The sequence below is a fragment of the Vanellus vanellus genome (genome assembly GCF_965231255.1).
Source record: "Vanellus vanellus genome assembly, chromosome: 3".
Classification (NCBI taxonomy): domain Eukaryota; kingdom Metazoa; phylum Chordata; class Aves; order Charadriiformes; family Charadriidae; genus Vanellus; species Vanellus vanellus.
The window spans coordinates 104084533-104103749 of record NC_138907.1 but is presented as its reverse complement, the minus strand read 5'-3'; the positions used below and the strand labels follow the sequence as shown (position 1 = coordinate 104103749).

The following is a 19217-nucleotide window of genomic DNA, read 5'->3' as shown; positions in this document are numbered from 1 at the left end:
TTAATGGCTGCAGCAACAAAAAATAAATGAGGACAAGACTACACTGTGAAAGCAAGCTTGAACAGTTAGTAAGAAGCTGCCAAATATGCTGAATAGCTTTGAAAACTGGCTTTTACAAAACAAATCACTGTTCTCTTCTGATGCTTGAAATTAGTGTTTTATTTTAAAATTTAAAATATATAACTCAATAATTGCACTAATTTACCTAAATCCATAGGACCTGCATCTCCTCTTTCTAGTTTCTTTGGCATTGTATATTTTTGGTGATCTGTGATATAATGTAGTCCTATGAAAAGTGATACCATTCTTCTGCTCCTCTGCCCTTTCTCATCTTAGGACTTGGAGAAGCACAACATTTGAAAATGAGGATTTCAGAAGCCACAGTTTAAGGGGGATTAAGAATTCCTGGCCATTGCTTTCTACTCCTATGGAATCCTTTTATTATGATTTTGTTTAATGTAGAAAAAATGTTCTTTAAATGCTTTGTATATTTAAAAATAGACCTTCCCTAAGATCCATATCAATATGTATTTGAATTCATGTTAGTTAACTAACTGTCCCTTTTCTATGTGTTTTGTGGTTTTCCATTTCCTCCAAAGTGTCGTAACTGGAGTAAGCACTCAAAGAAAGATAGGTTCTGAAAGCCCAGTTTGTGAATAAAATACTTTTTTTCCTCTAGCTCTTTTCAAGACAAATCCTGTGTGTCTACGGAGTTTGTTTGCTTTTTGGTTGTTCAATCTTTGGCTTCTTGGAATTAAAAAAAGAGTATAGCTGTCTATAATTTTCAGAGTTTCACAGACCTAGTTTGTGTCCACATAAATGCATTATCTTTCAGTTTTTCTCCATGTCCACATCATCTCAGTTGCTGACTCACAATACTCATGTTTAAAAGACTCTCTCTCTTACCAAAAAATGACAGTTTAAGTGCATGAGGCAAGTTTTATTTTGGCAGATGTAGGAAGATCACGGGTGGGAAATCTGACCAGGAAAAAAAAATATGTAAACCATAAATGGAGTCATCCAGTTGAGACAAAATTAGTTTCTTCAGGAGACAAAAGCTTCAGGAAACCTTGGATTTTTAAAAAATGCCAGACACAGACCAACTGTGGAGCCTCTGGACGATGGGCAGACAGTGGCACTATCAGTCACACTGCTCTTTGAGCCTTTCTGACTTTGGTCACTGCTGTGCAGCCACTAGTGCAATCCAAAACTGGAACTGGGAACATTTCCTTAAAGCCACAGTTTCTACCCTTGTTAAGAGGTTTTATTCACACCTCTTCTAAAATAGCACTGAATATCCACTATCTTAGACTTTATTAATCAGATGTTTAACCAATATCAAATTTAAAATTCAATTTGCTAGACAATTGCATGATTTTGTTTCTGTTCACAGATGTCAATGCATGCACTGTGCATAGTAGGTCACTGTGCACTGAATGGTGCGATCAACTGCCTTCATTATAATAAGGAATTCACATGCAAACTTCCCATGCACGAGCCTAAAATTGGCCCCTTTTCAATCTGATATTAGATACTCATTCACTGCTGGAGTGTAATTTTTTTATTTTATATGTAAATAACTTGCTTTTCTTTCCTCACTAGAGAACGTTGAGTTATTCACGCTAATGTATTCTTTCATCATTTTTTTTTCTTAGTGGCAACCTGTTCCAAACTTGGAACATCTCACAGCAAGCAGAGAGACTAACATCTTTTTCACGCAGCATGACATTAGAGTATTTGGCTAAAGGCCCTAAAACATTAAAAAGAAACAAACAAACAAACAAAAAATCTTGTTCACGATCCTCGTGTTTACTTGTTATGCTCAATTTGCTCTTTCATGCTTGTAGCACACAATGGAAATTTTGATGGCTTGGTGTTCTATCTTTATAAGGAAAGGAAGCCTTTTCCCAGTTTCATCCATTTTCCACGATTTCTACAGGAAAAAAGGAAGCTATGGCTGGGGGAGAGAGGTTTTCTTCTCTGATGTCAGGCAGTGCCTCACATCCTGTGTGCTGTGGAAAAATTATTGACTCCACACTGTCATTTTTAATGCCCAAACAACATACTCTTCTTTTACTGTACAGAGAGATGCTAATCTTATTCAGTGACTCTGAAATTTCAAGGTTACTTTGCCTTTTTTTAAAAAGTCTTTTTCAGTACTTTACCTCTTTCAAGAAAAATCAAAACTAAGAAAAAGATGTACTTTTTTTTAACTCTTTCCTATTACAATTACTAAATAAAATAACGTGCAGCATAGAAGTGATTAGTGTAATGTTTGATATATGCACAATAGCACCACTATTTGGTTTCATAGTTTCCTAGAAATACAGGCTGCCCAGGGAGGTTGTGGAGTCCCCTTCTCTGGAGATTTTCAAGACCCGCCTGGATGCAGTCCTGAGTAATGTGCTCTGGCAATCCTGCTTTAGCAGGGGAGTTGGACTAGATGATCTCTAGAGGTCCCTTCCAACTCTGAAACTCCATGATTCCATAATACATATAAGGAAGTGATTCTGCCCCTCTACTTTACACTGGTGAAACCCCACCTGGAGTACTGCATCCAGCTCTGGAGCCCCTAACACAGGAAAGGCATGGACCTGTTGGAGCAGGTCCAGAGGAGGGCCACAAAGATGATCCGAGGGCTGGAGCACCTCTCCTATGAGGAGAGGCTGAGAGAGTTGGGGCTGTTCAGCCTGGAGAAGAGAAGGCTCCAGGGAGATCTTATTGCGGCCTTTCAGTACCTAAAGGGGGCCTACAGGACAGCTGGGGAAGGACTTTTTTTTACTAGGCCATTTAGCTATAGGATGAGGGGGAATGGCTTCAAACTGGAAGAAGGCAGATTTAGATTAGATATTGGGAAGAAATTCTTTACTGTGAGGGTGGTGGAACAGGTTGCTCAGAGAAGTTGTGGAAGCTCCATCCCTGGAGGTGTTCAAGGCCAGGCTGGACGTGGCCTTGGGCAACCTGGTCTAGTTGGAGGTGTCCCTGCCTATGGCGGGGGGTTTGGAACTATATGATCTTTAAGGTCCCTCCCAACCTAAACCATTCTATGATTCTATGATTCTATACTGGAGGTGGATGTAACATTTAACAAAGATCTCAGAAGACAAGATTCTTGCCCTAAGCAACTCCCGTAATTTTGTCCACACCAATGGATCTGGAATGAAAAGAGGCACAAAAATTCCTGGAAAGGGCAAAATTGACCTTACAGAGTTTTCAGATAAACTAAACTAAACTAAACTAAACTAAACTAAACTAAACTAAAACAAAACAAAACAAAACAAAATAAACCAAAATAAAATAAAATGAAATAAAAGTTGATTGAAGTTAGGAATGTGCTTCACCTAACAGAAGTAACAGAGTGTAATGCAATAAGCTTGAGATGAAGAAGAAAACAGCTGCCAAGGTTGCGTCGCCACTTGCTTTCTGTTTCTGTAAGAATTTTTTAAGAGAGGAATGTATCACAAAGGTAAAACAAGCTTTAATGAAGCCGTCTCTTTTTGTAAAATATAAATAAATTTCTCCACTGTCTAGTGATTGCACTTGCTCAGATCTCTCTTGGTGAAGGTGGAAAATGCCTCCAGAAAGAGAGTAAGAGAATAAGAACACCCTATACAGCTTTGTATTTGACTATTAACTGTGAAACTTATACTCTTTGGTTGGATCTGATCGTAACATTTTCTTGGAAGCCTATAATAAATACAGTATATACCATAACATTAAATTTTTATTTTAAGGTTATACAAATGTCTCACAAGGTGTTTTTGTGGAGGGTCCCTCAGAAATGCCTCAGAGTGCCTACAATGTGCAGAATTGAACTTCTTTCTATCACACATTACATCTGCCTGTTCCGCTCAGGGGCTATGACCTACCACAAATAAGCTAAGTCCTGCATGGTAAATAAGGTATATTTATGATTGTGCATTTTTTATCATGAAGGTGAAGATATGTTTTTTAAAATATTGCAAATATCTGAAGTTAGATAAACTGGACATAGCAACCTGTTTAAGAATATATGAAAAAACTATTTCCCACCTCTTACATAGCAACCATGGTATCAGTCAAAGGATTTTTAAAGTTACAAGTTTTTGCAGGTAATCACACAACGTAAAAGAGTTTCTCCACCTCACAGAAAAACCACAACAGCAGTATTTAAATCCATTTTGCCATTACACATCAGGTCTTGCACAGCCTTTCTTAAAAAAACAAAGATAAATCCAATCATAAAGTAGTCGATAGCTTGGTAGTCAGGGCATCCACTCTGGCTCAAGCCTCCACTTTACCTGAAAAAGGTATAGGAGTAATCAGTCTCATCCACATACCCAGAGAATCCATCGTCAGTGGAATGTGGCACCAAATCGCTGCTTTTTTCTGATGCTATAAATGATTAATTATTCAGATATATAAAGTAGAACCGCTCCAAAAGGTGACAGTGAGACTGAGACAAACATGACCATCAAATTTGGATTTCCGTACTTCTCAGGTGAATTCCCTAACCTACCTGTTGCTGGCTATTTTGGTTGAAAGATGCATCAAAGTTAAATAAGTTGCTGTGAATAATTTTGCACAAAAAAAAATCCCTCCTGCTATTGATAATACTTCTGCTCTACTACAAATGGGGATTTCTTAACCAGATTTCCCACACTCATACAGTTTGTATCAAAATTAATAGCTGAACCATATATTCTGCGATGACTTGACGCTTACTGTAGGCACGGTGGAGAGACAATTTCTATACTAAATTACAGTCTTTCAGTGCAGGAGTTACACTAGGTATATGTGCCTAAAAGTATGGTTTAGCAAATCTATAATCTTTTTAACACATTGCTTCTGGTATCCCCCACTTTGTCTTCCCTCCCCCCTTTATTCCTCAGTTCTCACCTCCTCATCTCTTTCACCCCCCCAGTGTTCTTGCTATTCTGTCTGTAAGCCCTAAGAATGGGAAGGTTTTCCTTGCCCAAACAGTAAATAACATAGCTCAGCTCCAGAGGCGAGGAAAGGGTGATTGAGAAAATCCTAATGTTGTTTTGCTACTGTGGCAAGTGAGAGATAAAATTCACTTTCAACAAAATAACACAAAGAAAGCCACAGATAGTGCTGTAAGTTGCTTTAAAAATCCATGGGAAAAATAAAAGAAATTACACTCTCACTGTACTGTTTTGAAAGAGTTGTGATCAGCTGAAAGTTGTGCTGAAAGGTAAACGCAGATATGCACACATACTTTAAGGACATTTTTGCGGGCAGTATTTAGGCGGTTATCTTTTGAGTAATGGAAACTTCAGTACCTATATTTCAAAGAACCCTTACCAATAAGAATTAGTCTGGATCAATGGGATTATTGTGCCCCCTGTTTTTCATTATTTTAATTATCAATTTAAACAGTGCTTTGTTGTTCTGTAATTCAGTACTCTGAATAAAAGTAGTCATGTAAAAGAAAAATTATACCAATGGGACTTTTAACTTCAGCATTCAAATGTAACTGTTAAAAATTACAAGTTTTAATAACAGGTTTTGTGTATTTTTTATTAGACTTCATTTTAATATACTCACCAATCAGTCCTATAACATACTTTTTTCTCTAATTCATGAATTAAAGAATTATCTCAAGAAATTTAAAATATCTAATGGATTTTTAAATAATGTATATTAATTGGTATTAAAATTCATCACATTGTTTTATTTATGGTGTTATTATGCACATTTAACTTCAGAAGCTTAGAGAACTAACCTGTCTTAGCAACTGAGACAAACGTGCAGTCTAATATTGGCATCTGTTATTTTCTTTCCTTTGCCATTTTGCTTTTCTTTCATGACACTGGCCACACTAGATACTGCAAAGAAAACCACAGTGCATAGATGTGTGTCGGGGAGGGGGGGGATGAACAAAGAACTTGGGTTTTTTAAGTTATCTTTTTGCTGAAAACCAGCAACGTATAAATGAGGTCTGCAGATGGAAGAGAACACTGATAAATCAGTGAAAAAAGTAGACAGTCAGGAGTAAGAAGTCTTCTAAGGGCGCTGTTTCCTGCCAAGTTGGTATTGAGCCTATTATCAAAATTTGTCTTCGCTTCGCTTATGATCACTGTCATTCTCATTATACCCGCTTCTAGTCAGTTAGCCAATGACTAGTTAGTTGTCTTGACAAATTCATTGAGTGGAATGGAGATGAGCATACATAGTTTTCACTCAAATGAAAGTATGAGCGCAGGAATAACCTGGGGACTTCAGCACAAGTATATTTTCGTCTCCATTAAGTGGGAAAAACATCACTGTCAAAACCCAAGGCTCCTAGTTAAGTCAGCAGATGCTCTTGTGAATACAAACAGGATGAAAACTGAGGAAAGTCTCTAAATAATATCAGGAGGTGCGAGACTATGAGAACGCTTGTCTGCAAAACTTGTTTTACTAGTGGAATTGATTGTGTGTGACTGGCTTGCAGAGGAGAGGATGCTGAAATTTCCACTGCAGCAATTCAGAGCAGAGAGATGGCAGAGTTCCTCTCCAATGCCTGAGAGTTATGATGCTGTATCTGTCCCATGATCGCTACATCCTAGTCCAGCACAGAGTGACCCAAAATCAGACTACGATCATACAGTCAATAATCACAAGACTCAGTTAAGACAGGCAGGTAATTGCCAGATGACAGTAGGAGGACAATTCACAGTTTAACCTAACTACATGCATCAGAAATATGACAAATCAGTTATTATGTTTTATAAAGCTTTTTTCCTTTTATTTGCCAGTTAACAGATAAAATATGTTTTTCCACTCTAAAACAAACAAGCAGAAAAAATTTTTTCCTAGCATACAGTTTATTTACCAATTATAATTATTTATATAGAAACTCTGAAAAATCCCACAATAAGGATGTACAGTAACAAATCTCAAAAGGGGCCAGATTTTGACAACTGGACTTTCTTCTCATTGAGAAGCCCAGCTGTAAATTTCCTAAAGGCTGTAATTTAATTATTAGCTTGAAGTCAGAATATAAGCAAAGGGAACTGACTGTTCTCTGACCAAGAGCTGTTGCAATAGTCATTGTATACACAGCATTTAGGGATGCTGATCAGCAGGGCTTTTGTACATAATTATGTCAATTCAACATGTATCATCTAAAATAAAAAGGAGTCTCTTTTTTAACAAGATGGGAGATGCAGAAAGACTGATATAGAACTGCTTTATGTATACTGTATGTGTAATATATGTTTAGGTGACAGATAATAAAGGTAAGCAATTGCCCTCGTTCTCAAAGATTTATGTATTTAAGAGTAAAAATTCCTTACACAACCAGCAATCAAGTTAATGTTATCACCAGTTTAGTCAAAAAGTTATCTGAAATTTTTGGTGTCACCAAGCCACGCTAAAAGCCTTTTTAAGGTGCATCTAAGTTTTAAGGGCTGTAATTTCCCAAACCTTGTTTATCTGCATTCTTAATGGATTCTAGTGTCCTGTTCCTAAGAAGTTTTGAGAATAAAATGAATGTGAGATCCTACAGGAATTTATCATATTTAAGTAAGTGTCAAAATGTATATATGTTGTTATTATGCCAAATCGTGGGGATTTTAGGAGCTTCAGAAACTATAGAATCATAGAATCATAGAATGGTTTAGGTTGGAAAGGACCTTGAAGATCGTCGAGTTCCAACCCCCCCGCCATAGGCAGGGACACCTTCCACTAGACCAGGTTGCCCAAGGCTACGTCCAGCCTGGCCATCACAAATGAAAGGAAAATGAAAAAATAAAACCCTCTTAAAAAAGCATGAAATGTCAAATGGTGTATTGAGCAGTGTTCAAAAAATCTTGAAAGTATTTGTACTTCTGCAGATTACAAACTCGTCAGTCTGACAGAATTGAAGAGGCTTTCCATAAAACATTGTAGACCATGTGAGTTCCCTCAAGCAGACATCATACCAATGAAGATAATTTTCTTGTACTTGGCCAGTACTGAAGTAACATTTAAACCTTATTCTGAGATTTCAGGTAAAGCAAAGATATAAAATAACCTCTTCAAAATTCAGGTACCTGTACCTCCATACCCACACAGCTTGCAATTTTCTGTGATTTTGTAGCTAAAATCATGGATAATGGATACCCAAGGTATTCTGTTTTGTAAAATAAGTAATCAAGGAATGTATGGGTGTTTGGCTTAGTATGGCCATGATCCTTTCAAGGTCAATAATTAATTATTTTTAATATATCAATATGCAATAACATAACATCGGAGGCAAATGTTAACCTCTGAAATCAAAGATATACTCTGAAACATTGTCACATGAAACAGGTAGAAGCTATTCATAAAGAATAACCTATTTTTCTCAGCAGGCTGCTATGAGGTATCTTTAAATACTGAGTAATGCTCCTCTACTTTTTTAGAAAGGTGTCTATATACCAATTTTTTTATTAACCCCTTAACTCAAAATTGGTTGTATAGCTATGATTACCTAACACAAGCTAAAGTTTCTAAAACTATAGAAATTAACATTTTATGGAGCCACATGCCAACTCTCCCCTTCTGAGTCCCTTACTAGTGATACTTTTAATGGTGAAATACTACAAACATGCACCAAATCACTGCTGTCACTTATACAGGTCCAGTCTAAAAAGTAAGGAAGAGGCAAAGAAGCAACACCTGTAAATTCTCTGAAGATGTACTATGGCCAGTTTCAGATGAAAAAAAGAGATCTGCCTCCACAGAGGACAAAGAAAATGAGCACAGCTACATTTTCATTATGGTGTGTCACATTCATTTTTTAAAGAAAAACGTGCTGACTTAAACAAATACATTATAAAAACTTTAAGTAACTGATGCAGAATTTTTAAGTATAAATTCATGCATTGCTTTGACTTGTTACATGAATCTAATCTTTTTTTTTTTTTTCTGAGAAATAATAGCGTCTTACATGTGAAATGGATTTTCTTAGGTGGGAGTTCAAACAATACTACATGGTTTTTGGAACTATCATTTAGTATCAGCCTAAAAAATGTAATGAATATGGCCTATAATTCTTGGTGCAGCAGCTTGCTGTTAGTAAGCAGACACCTTATTTGACTTTATGTTTAATAAATTTTTAATTAAATCTTCTTAGTATATAGGCTTGACAACAAAATTAGCAAGCTTAAGATTTTGAATTGGAAAGATAAAATGTAGGGAATAGGATTTTTGTCTTTTACCCATATGTGAAAAAAATTGCCATATATGAGCTTGAACCTGCCAGTATTGCACACATAAATTATCTTTCCTTCCATTGCATGCCCTTTTTGCTGTTGGCAGAAACTATCTGTCAGCATTTAGCTGATCAGGTCATAGTTTCCTTTCTTTCCTAAAATAGCTATGTGATATACAATGAGTCACATTTTAGCCCTCTACTATAAATGATTCCTTCTTCCTAATACTTTAATAGGTGAAAAAGCCAAGAAAAATTTGATTTAACATAAAAAGGGGAAGAGTCATTGATAGGCATCTCCACTAGCAGGAACTCAGTAATCAATTTGCATAATCATACAATAATAGTTTTTCTTTTCTAATAGATGTACAAAATACTAGAATATCCTGCTGCAGTTATTCACTAAACTTGTTTTACATATTTGAACACTGTCTCAGTTTCTGTTACTTTGTGCTATGTTCTAGGTAAGCTTCAGCTGGAGAAAAGATGACTGCTATACTCATTTATAGGATGATAGAATAAGTTGGAAGGGACCTTGAAGATCAAGTCCAACCATCAACCTAACACAGCCGAAACCACCACTAAGCCACATCCCTAAGCACCACGTCTACCGATTTTTTAAATTCCTGTACTGCTGCCCTATCAGCAGTTCTGTAGAAAAGACAATCATCCCCTCACTGCTTCACTGCTCTCTTGATCCTGGAGAGAAGGAAGGTGGAAATCATTTTCTGAAGAAACAAACAAATAAACAAACAAACAAAAAAAACCCACAAAAAACTACAACAAAAAAACCCAAACCCCAAAAATAGAATTTTAAAATGTGTTGAATACATGATAAATCTTGGTTTGTTAAGATGAGAGAGATTTAATAGTAAACAGGAGCCCAATCTTTAACTTCATTGAATGTTTTTTATCTCCATGCTTGGATTATGAAGTGCAGAATATACATATGGTTTGTTGCCTGCTGCAGGCAGGAAAAAGTGAATACTGTGAAGAATTCGTATTTAATTCCTATTATTTCTACATGATTCAAGAAAGCAGAGGGAACATTTTGCTATTTAACATTCATTGTATATATGCCTGTCAGAAAATTTTTGGTAAGCTTTATTACATGCTCTGTTAGCAACTTCCATCATCTGCAGTACTGCTCCGTTAAAAAAAAAAGTTTACTTCCACTAATACTCATAATAAAAAGCAGCATCTATTGTATTATTACCTAAGCTGCAGTAGACTAAATAATACTTAAAAGGTCTGAGAAACCATGAAGGCAAGCAGATATTTTAAAATCACTTTCCAAACAATATATATCATGTATGTCCAAAATAAGTGACAGTTGCATATACACACAACAAAAATATTCATGACTGTACATTTCCATCTCTCCAGCAGTGTATATAATTTAATTAGCAGCTTTTCTGTGTAAGAAAAAAACAAAATTGCTTGGAATTAATTTTTAATAGTTTTTCAGTATTGTCTGAAAGATTGAGTTGATCATTGGAAAAAGATCATTTCAGAATATCTTGCACAGATCTTCCATAACTAACTCTTAAGTAAACTGAGTGTGTGATACTAAAAAAGTAACTTTTACTAACAGACACTTTAACACAGAGACTACAGCATTTGCCTGTATTTGACAAAGAAAAAAATGTGGAATCCCAGGCCATAAACTGAGATGAAAGCAATTGCACATACAAAGCCTCAGTTCACCATGTTTGTAACATTTGCAGTTCAAGGTCTTAACACCACTCTTACACCCCACCTCACCTCTTCAGCAACAGAGGTTTTGATACAGGCACTTCTATTTACTCAGTCCTGTTATGGTTTGTTATGATTCTGTGATTCTGTGATTCCCTATACCTATGAAACCCTATTTGGGAATACTGCGTGTAGGAAAAACATACTGTAACAAGACTTATGCTAAGATCACGGAATCACGGAGTTTTCAGAGTTGGAAGGGACCTCTAGAGATCATCTAGTCCAACTCCCCTGCCAAAGCAGGATTGCCAGAGCACATTACTCAGGACTGCATCCAGGCGGGTCTTGAAAACCTCCAGAGAAGGGGACTCCACAACCTCCCTGGGCAGCCTGTGCCAGTGCTCTGTCACCCTCACTGTAAAGAAGATTTTCCGTGTATTTGAACGGAACTTCCTGTGTTCTAACTTGTGCCCATTGCCCCTCGTCCTGTCACTGGGAATCATTGAAAAGAGCCTGGCTCCATCCTCCTTCAACCCACCCTTTAGATACTTGTACGCCATAATAAGGTCTCCCCTCAGCCTTCTCTTCCCCAGGCTAAAGAGTCCCAGCTCTCTCAGCCTTTCCTCATAAGGGAGATGCTCCAAGCCCTTAATCATCTTAGTTGCTCTTCGCTGGACTCGCTCCAGCAGTTCCCTGTCCCTCTTGAACTGGGGAGCCCAAAACTGGACACGGTATTCCAGTTGTGGCCTCACCAGTGCAGAGTAGAGGGGGAGAATGACCTCCTTCGACCTACTGGCCACACTCTTCCCTATGCAGCCCAGGATTCCATTGGCCTTTTTGGCAACAAGGGCACATTGCTGGCTCATGGATAATTTACTGTCTACTAGGACCCCCAGATCCTTCTCCTCAGAGCTACTTCCCAGCAGGTCCGCCCCTAACCTATACTGGTGCCTAGCATTCTTCCTCCCCAGGTGCAGGACCTTGCACTTGTTTTTGTTGAACCTCATTAGATTCTTCTCTGCCCAGCTCTCCAGCCTGTCCAGGTCACGCTGGATGGCAGCACGGCCCTCTGGGGTGTCAGCCACCCCACCCAGTTTGGTACCATCAGCAAACTTGCTGAGGATACACTCTGCCCCCTCATCCAGGTCATTCATGAATATATTAAACAAAATTGGACCAAGTATTGACCCCTGGAGGACACCACTGGTTACAGGCCTCCAACTAGACTCTGTGCCGCTGATCACAACCCTCTGAGTTCTGTCCCACAGCCAACTCTCAGTCCACCTCACTGTCACCTCATGTAGCCCATACTTCCTCAGCTTCTTAATGAGGATGTCATGGGAGACAGTGTCAAAAGCCTTGCTAAAGTCAAGGTAGATGACATCTACGACTCTCCCCTCCTCCAGCCAACCAGTTGTAACATCATAGAAAGCTATCAGATTGGTCAAGCATGATTTACCCTTGGTAAATCCATGTTGACCACTTCCAATAACTTCCTGTTCCTCAACGTGTTTGGATAAATAAGCATTTTTCTCTTTTTAGCTGTGGAAGGTAGGTATGTAGTACAGCCAGCCATGAAATGACTTTTGAAATCCATAAACTCTTGAAATGTCTGTTTTGAATTGACTTGCTCGTGGCAGGTAATGTATCAATCGGCAGTACCTAAGTCAATAGGTCAATATTGTCAGTTCACATCTGCCTATACACTAAGCCTCTTCAGAACTGGCATGTGTCCCTACTCCCTATGTCCCGTGGATACATTTCTCATTTCTATTTAAAAATATTACCATTTACTACTATATCTGATGCACACAACAAAGAAATATGTCAAAATAAATATTTGCTAGCACGTGAACTACACTAAACTACTGAATGCAACAATCCACAAGCAATACAACCGAGTAATAACTTTGTTGTCTCAGTATACCACACATGCGTCTCTTCTCCACAAGAGTGGAGAAACCAGTTTCATCCATATGAATTCTGCATGCTGATGGTTAACTGCGTATAACAAATGACAACTCCTTTACAATTTAAAATGTAAATAAAAAACATATTTTCTATCTTTTCCCAGCTTAATTAGAATTTGGTTGTATTTTGAAATCTTTCCCCATCAACTGATAATGCAATACTTAAGCTTCATGATATTTTTTTTTTTCAGTACCGTAGAACTGAGACATCTGTTTTGGTTACAATATAGGGTAAAATTAAATATCTAAATTTATGTTTATTATTATAATTCAGACTACAGTACCCTACAAAGCATTATCATAACAGGTGGCATTAAACTTAAAATTTCACTTTTCCTCTTTGATATATATATACACACACATATATAAAAACCTGCTCTGTGTTCTATGAACTTTACAGTGATAAAAATAAAGCAGCTGTAGCAATCTTTTTAAGGATAATTTTGAACTGCTGATCTCAGTAATTATGCAGAATGACAGAATGCTAGTTGGGTTGTATCTAGAAAAATAAGATGATATAAAATAGCACTTTTTAGTTTCTTATCTTTTGTTTACGTTGTCCTTCTTGCTTCTATCTTACATCTCAACCTCCTCATAACATATCTTACAATAACCTATGATGGCTACCATGTGTAATTTATCCTTTAAATCAATATATGCTTTAATAACGCACTATCCAAAGTTCATATACATCTTGCAACTCCCTGTTTCTCTTTTCTTCTTCTAAAAAAACAGCTTAAAACAATTTATTCCTTTCCCTTATCATTTCAATACATTTTATATATGTTTCTACTTCCTTGGGTTTTACAATCAATATGCAGTTAAAGTATCATGGTGCACATTTAGTATATAAAAGGGTCCTTCAGACAGCACAGTAAAATAGTTGAATGTACTACTTTTTTTTATCCAATTTTGCTTTAGCAGCTGAAAAATACTATAAAATATCTGGGATGAATATTACTTAATTATTATAGTTTGTGAGTGCTATACAGTTACACAGCTATTTTTACAGAAAACCTCCAGATTTTGCACGATGGCTAAAGAAATATAATTACCTAAAAATCTAGTAGAGTGATTTTATCTATGAAATAAAAAAAGCATACCCTGAAGCAGAAGTTCCAAGATGCTCTCTTGCATTTGCATGCTGTCAGCTAAAAAAACAAGACTATAATTTTCCAATATCTGCTGAGGGAATTGTCTTGAAATGTGTGATTGTAGAGGGTTACACCTGTGAATGTGCTTTGTGCAACAAAGGGTATGTCACAGGGTATGAGATATGTCAATAGAAACCTGTCATTCAAATTCTGCTTTATTAACCTCTGCATGCTGCAAAGCCAACTAATGCTTTTTTTTTTTCCCTATAATCCCATTTATGAAGGTAACTTTATGATTGTCAAATAGAAGGAAAGAAAAAAAAATCTGCTTCACTGTTGGAAGTTGGAAATGAAATCCTTCTTTTACTGCAATCCGTGGCAATTACCAATGACTTCGGTGGGATCAAGATCATACTTAAGAATTTCTATCATCTTCTACGCTTATACCCGCAGATCACCAGTTGGTGCTCTTCCTTGAAACAATTTTCTACTAACCGATTAGTTCAAATCAAGCAGGCATGTTAACTATTGAAAATAAAAGCATTTGACTGAAAAAGAAATACTAATCCTTGTTGAAAGGTAATACAAGTACTAAAGGCCAATTAAGTACAGTAAATGAAGCACATACACTGTGCAACTCAAGCATCAGTAGCTGTGTACTACCTTCCACAGTTTTCAAAACTTTTTGAACTGAGTCAACAATCAATCAGAACATTGTTCTTGTCAAAAATACATGATGATACCCACTAAAACGCGGAACAAATTGGTGATGTTCCCACATTTGTTTTAGCAGTATAATATAAATCAGCAGCATATAAAAGGGTAATCAGACAACAGAGCAGACAGCAGTGTTTTACAGTACTTCATAAATCTCATGCCTGAACAGAAAATGACAGAGCAGCATTGAAAGCAATGCTAGCTTTCCAGCTCTACAGTCCAGACACAGCAAATGACCAAGGAACCCAAAACAAGACACCAATGAAATTAATGCACCAAAATCTGAAGTTGTGAAAAGCTTCAAGATCAAAACCCATAAAGCCTCTTTGTAACCTCAGTGGTATTTGAATATATAAGACATCCCAGTTTCTGACCTCTGAAGGTCCCTAATTGCTTAATAATTGTGTTTATTTAGAGATGGAGAAGAAAACGTAAAAAAAATTACAGCTAAACACATCTGCTAGGCAGGCAATGGTGACCTGAGGGATTTAATCCTGCAGGCATTTTACAGAGGTTACCTAACACTCACTAATGAGACTGTGCCTTTCACAAACTACTGTATCACCCACCACTTCTTCCATGCCACATTCGGTGAGAGACCCTGGGACACTGTTAACACAAGCAGCATACCCATCCTCTGATTCAAATATTGGAGGCATGGTAGAAAAGTAAAGCATTATCTCAGTGAGAGTTCTTTCAAAAACTAGGGACAGGTGCCTTCAGGAAAGGGTCCCTTGGCCAAATCTTGATTCCACTGGGGGACAGACAAATAAAAATAAGATACCGCAATGTGGGATACTCCTGTGCTCAGGGCCTTTACCAAAACCAACCTTGAACTGTACAAATTTTAAGTACAATTGATGCTACTGGTACAGAAGCTAGGGCCATAAAGATCTGAAACTTGGATTAATGTGTTTTGCTGTGAGACCTTGGGGCACTGCTACCCCCTTGGCTGGGGAAGAACTAAGGAAACCCAATGTAGTTGTAATATATCATCAGAACGTCTGTTCAAGAGAGAAAGACAGAGGTAAAGAGAGAGAGGTAAAGACAGAGCGAGAGAGAGAGACACAGAAAGAAATGAAGAAAGAAAAAAATGTACCTTACCTCACTTTTAAATTGCCTTGTTGTGGCTGTCCATCATAAATTGACAAAATATCAAAATCTTCCTCGAGCGCAAAAGTATGAAATGACAATTGTATCCTGTTACGTTCTCCTGTGATAATGATCCACGTGCAGTTCGCATAATTTGGATAACCATGAGGAAATCCAGGGCTTTCTATAGTACCGTTTGGTCCCTGTACTAAGCCTCCACAGTTCTGACCTGAAAAAGAAGAAAGGAAAATATGGTTTTGGGTGGTTTTTCCCTCCCCCGGTATATATTCTTACATAAGTAACTATATGTAAACTTAATTTTATAATATTTTTCTAGATTACTAACACCACATAAAATTGCATTTACACCATTCTTCCCTCTGGATTCAAAACCCCCATCGCTGGATTTTCTGAGACACCTACCATCTTTTTATGCAATGAATCATTATTTGAGGTTATGTAGTATTAACAATGTATGATTTATTCATCCAAATGTGTAATTTAATCATTAGCCTCGATGCCATAAATTCAACAGACTGACAGTTTTAATGCCAGAGAGTGTTCAGGGCTTTTTGGTGAATGCCATTTACAAAGTATTTATATAAAAATACTAAAGTATTAGAGTTTCTGCTGTTCTGAAACATACTTTCAACCCAGAGAGCAAAATGTAGACACATATTTATTACACATTCTGTTGCAAGCAGCATTAAGATTTTTATACTTCGAAAACAGAGCAAAATTTACGTGGTATAATGTTTTTAGTGCAATGTGTATTTCAATCAGGAAAGTGTTAATTTTTTTTAAAGATTCTTAAAAAATAACACGGTTTACTGAGCAGGCACTTGTGTCTGGTTTGTGCATCCTGCAGACCTTGTGAGGGTATAGTAGCTCATTAATGGGAAGTCCTCAGCAAGAAACCTTGACTTACAGTGCACACTCTTGCTAATTTCCTACTTGATTTTGTTAATCCCACACACAATAGTTGCACTGGCTCAGAGCTGGAGAGAAGCGTTAATGAAATATTTGAACAGAGAAAAGTTTAAGGACATTCTGTGCACTGTAATGCTTGGATTATTACATGCATTTTAAGCACTTCAGAACAAGTATAATCCCAGCATTTTATTGTTATACCTAAACCAGAAAAGTATTTCAGGCAGCAATTTTATTTTTAACTTCCCAGCAGTAGGTCTCTGAGACTGAATCTTACAGAGCAGTGCCGTCAAATGCTTGTGGGAGGTTTCTAAATCTTAATAAAATGGATTTAATAAAAGGGATTTGCTGCTAAAACTAAAGAACTAATAAGTAATAATTTTCTACTAAATTTGAAATATAACAAAAATCTAATGAATAGATAAAAAGGCTATGGGGATTCAGGAGGCCTTTAAAGTAAAAATCTTCTCTTGTATATCTATCTACCAGTTGATTCACATTGGTACTATTAAAAATTCCTGAAGAAGGAACCTATTAACACCATGAACTTAGAGTGAAAGTTTCAGCTATAGACTGTTGACTGGAACTTGTCAGCATTCTTGCAGACACTTTGCATTGTACTCCTCTTCCTACAACCACAAGGGAAATGTCATACAAATGTCACAAGCAATTTAAAATAATTTAATTACTACAGAAATAATGTCTGAAGACAGAAAATGAAAATTATAGTGGCAGCCCACCACACTAATACTCTAATGAGCTACTTCGTGTTACCAACATCCAGAAACTGGTTTGTGTAAACCAAGCACCCCTGGCAAGCTGTGCTGCACGGCAGCTTTCCTACCACTCGGTGTGAAAGGGCCGCTTTGAAAGAGGAAAACTGTCAAGTGCAAGTTCACAATTTGTCTAAAACCTATCAAACACAGAACCATCTTTTAGGAGCAGAAATTTGTAATTCTGGTGTATAAAGAACGTAATACACCGTAAGTAAATACAGTATGTTAACTACATTTCTGACTTCCAGGGAGACAAACAAATTACCTCCCCAATCACTTAGGAAAACCCTAGAGCTGGCTTAAGGTAAAACTGGCTGTTGCTGGGGTAGTAAGTGAGCCAGCCCTCCTGCTCCCAAAATGGCCACAGATCAGCAGTCTCCTTACAGAGGCACTTGCTACCTATTAGCAGAAGTTTTTGCAACTGTCAGTGATTGCTTCCAGTTTTATTCCAAAAGGTGTTTTGCACTCCTTACTGTAGATTCAAGTTTTTGTTCATTATTCTCTTGAAAAATAAACTTTAACGATAAACAAGGCAGCCAACGCTTCACCCCTGTTTAACTTAAGCATTTCTTACCATCTACAGCCCTTTCTTTCTCCGGTTTACTTTCGACCTCCTACATATATATATACCTCCAGTTCTGAAACTATTCATAAACGCGCTGCCTATTGAAAATGATTACTAAATGCTTTTTAGGTTTGCTCTTAATTTTATATGCATATATATAAATACATACGTTTTTACTTAGTGTTCAGTAAAAACCCCAATAAGAATCCTAGAAGAAATTTAATACGTGGTTAACTCCTAGCAATCTCATTGCTGCACACTGACAATTGCAAAGAGGATCTCTCTTCTGAACTAAGTAATACTCAAAGAGACTTTAAGAGCTGTGCAGGCCCAGAAAACCGACATCCCTCTAGGTCTGTCCCTGCCCAGTTAAGGCATGACATATGTTAATGGAGCAATATTGGGGAAAAAGGATCAGCTGCTATCTGAATAATATCTATTTTGTCAATATATGTAAGTCTAAAACCTTCAGAACTGTCAAATGTTACACCTCTGCCAAGGAGTAAACTCAGCATCAAATCAGTTAAGAGAGATCAGTAGGAGGATATACTTGGAGAGCAGGAATGAAGGGGCTTACGGGTGACAGGCGACAGCAAATTAGATAGGAGTTGGCAATGCAATATCCCACAAAAAAATGCAGTTTCTGACTGCAGAGACACCACAGACCAGTAAGAGGACACCAATGAGATTAATTAAGAATACGTTGTTTCTTATGGGTGCCTTAATAGCAGAAAGTGTAAACAAAGTCCAGGGAATTCAGAAACAAATAAGAACAAATAAATAAACTGAACAACCCGACACGACTATATTAAAAGAAAATTAATATCAGCAGAGTAGTTCTGCTGCGCTAAATGTAAGCACAGAAGAGAATATAGGCTGAATACCGCTGAATACACCCTAAATGAATATCTACCCATACAATTCACTTTAGCTCTGGCCCTTGTGTCAAATAAAAAACTAAATGTTGCCATTTTTCAAAAAACGTGCAGTCATTGATTGAGTACAATATCAGTACACTGAATTATTTTAATATTAAAGGTGTATTAGACTGCCAAAATTTTATTAGTATGACACCACATCGTTGTTTATATGAATATAAAATACGCTGTTAGCATTAATTTTTTGTCATATGTTGTCTGTAGAAGATATTTCAGGGCAGCTATTTTAACTTTATGATATAAGAAGTGTAATTTAAGAAAACTGATGCTCTTGGCTTGT

General features: G+C 37.0%; 1 protein-coding gene across 1 annotated transcript in view; it reads right to left on the bottom strand.

Annotated features, from left to right (window-relative positions):
• The window catches only part of CSMD1 (CUB and Sushi multiple domains 1), a gene marked incomplete at both ends in the record, with an annotated part of 1228645 nt that overhangs the window by 975506 nt on the left and 233922 nt on the right, over window positions 1-19217 (bottom strand). Inside the window, one exon of the mRNA XM_082481062.1 lies at window positions 15741-15957. Within this exon, the coding sequence (XP_082337188.1) occupies window positions 15741-15957 (217 nt within the window). The remainder of the gene's footprint in view (window positions 1-15740; window positions 15958-19217) is intronic.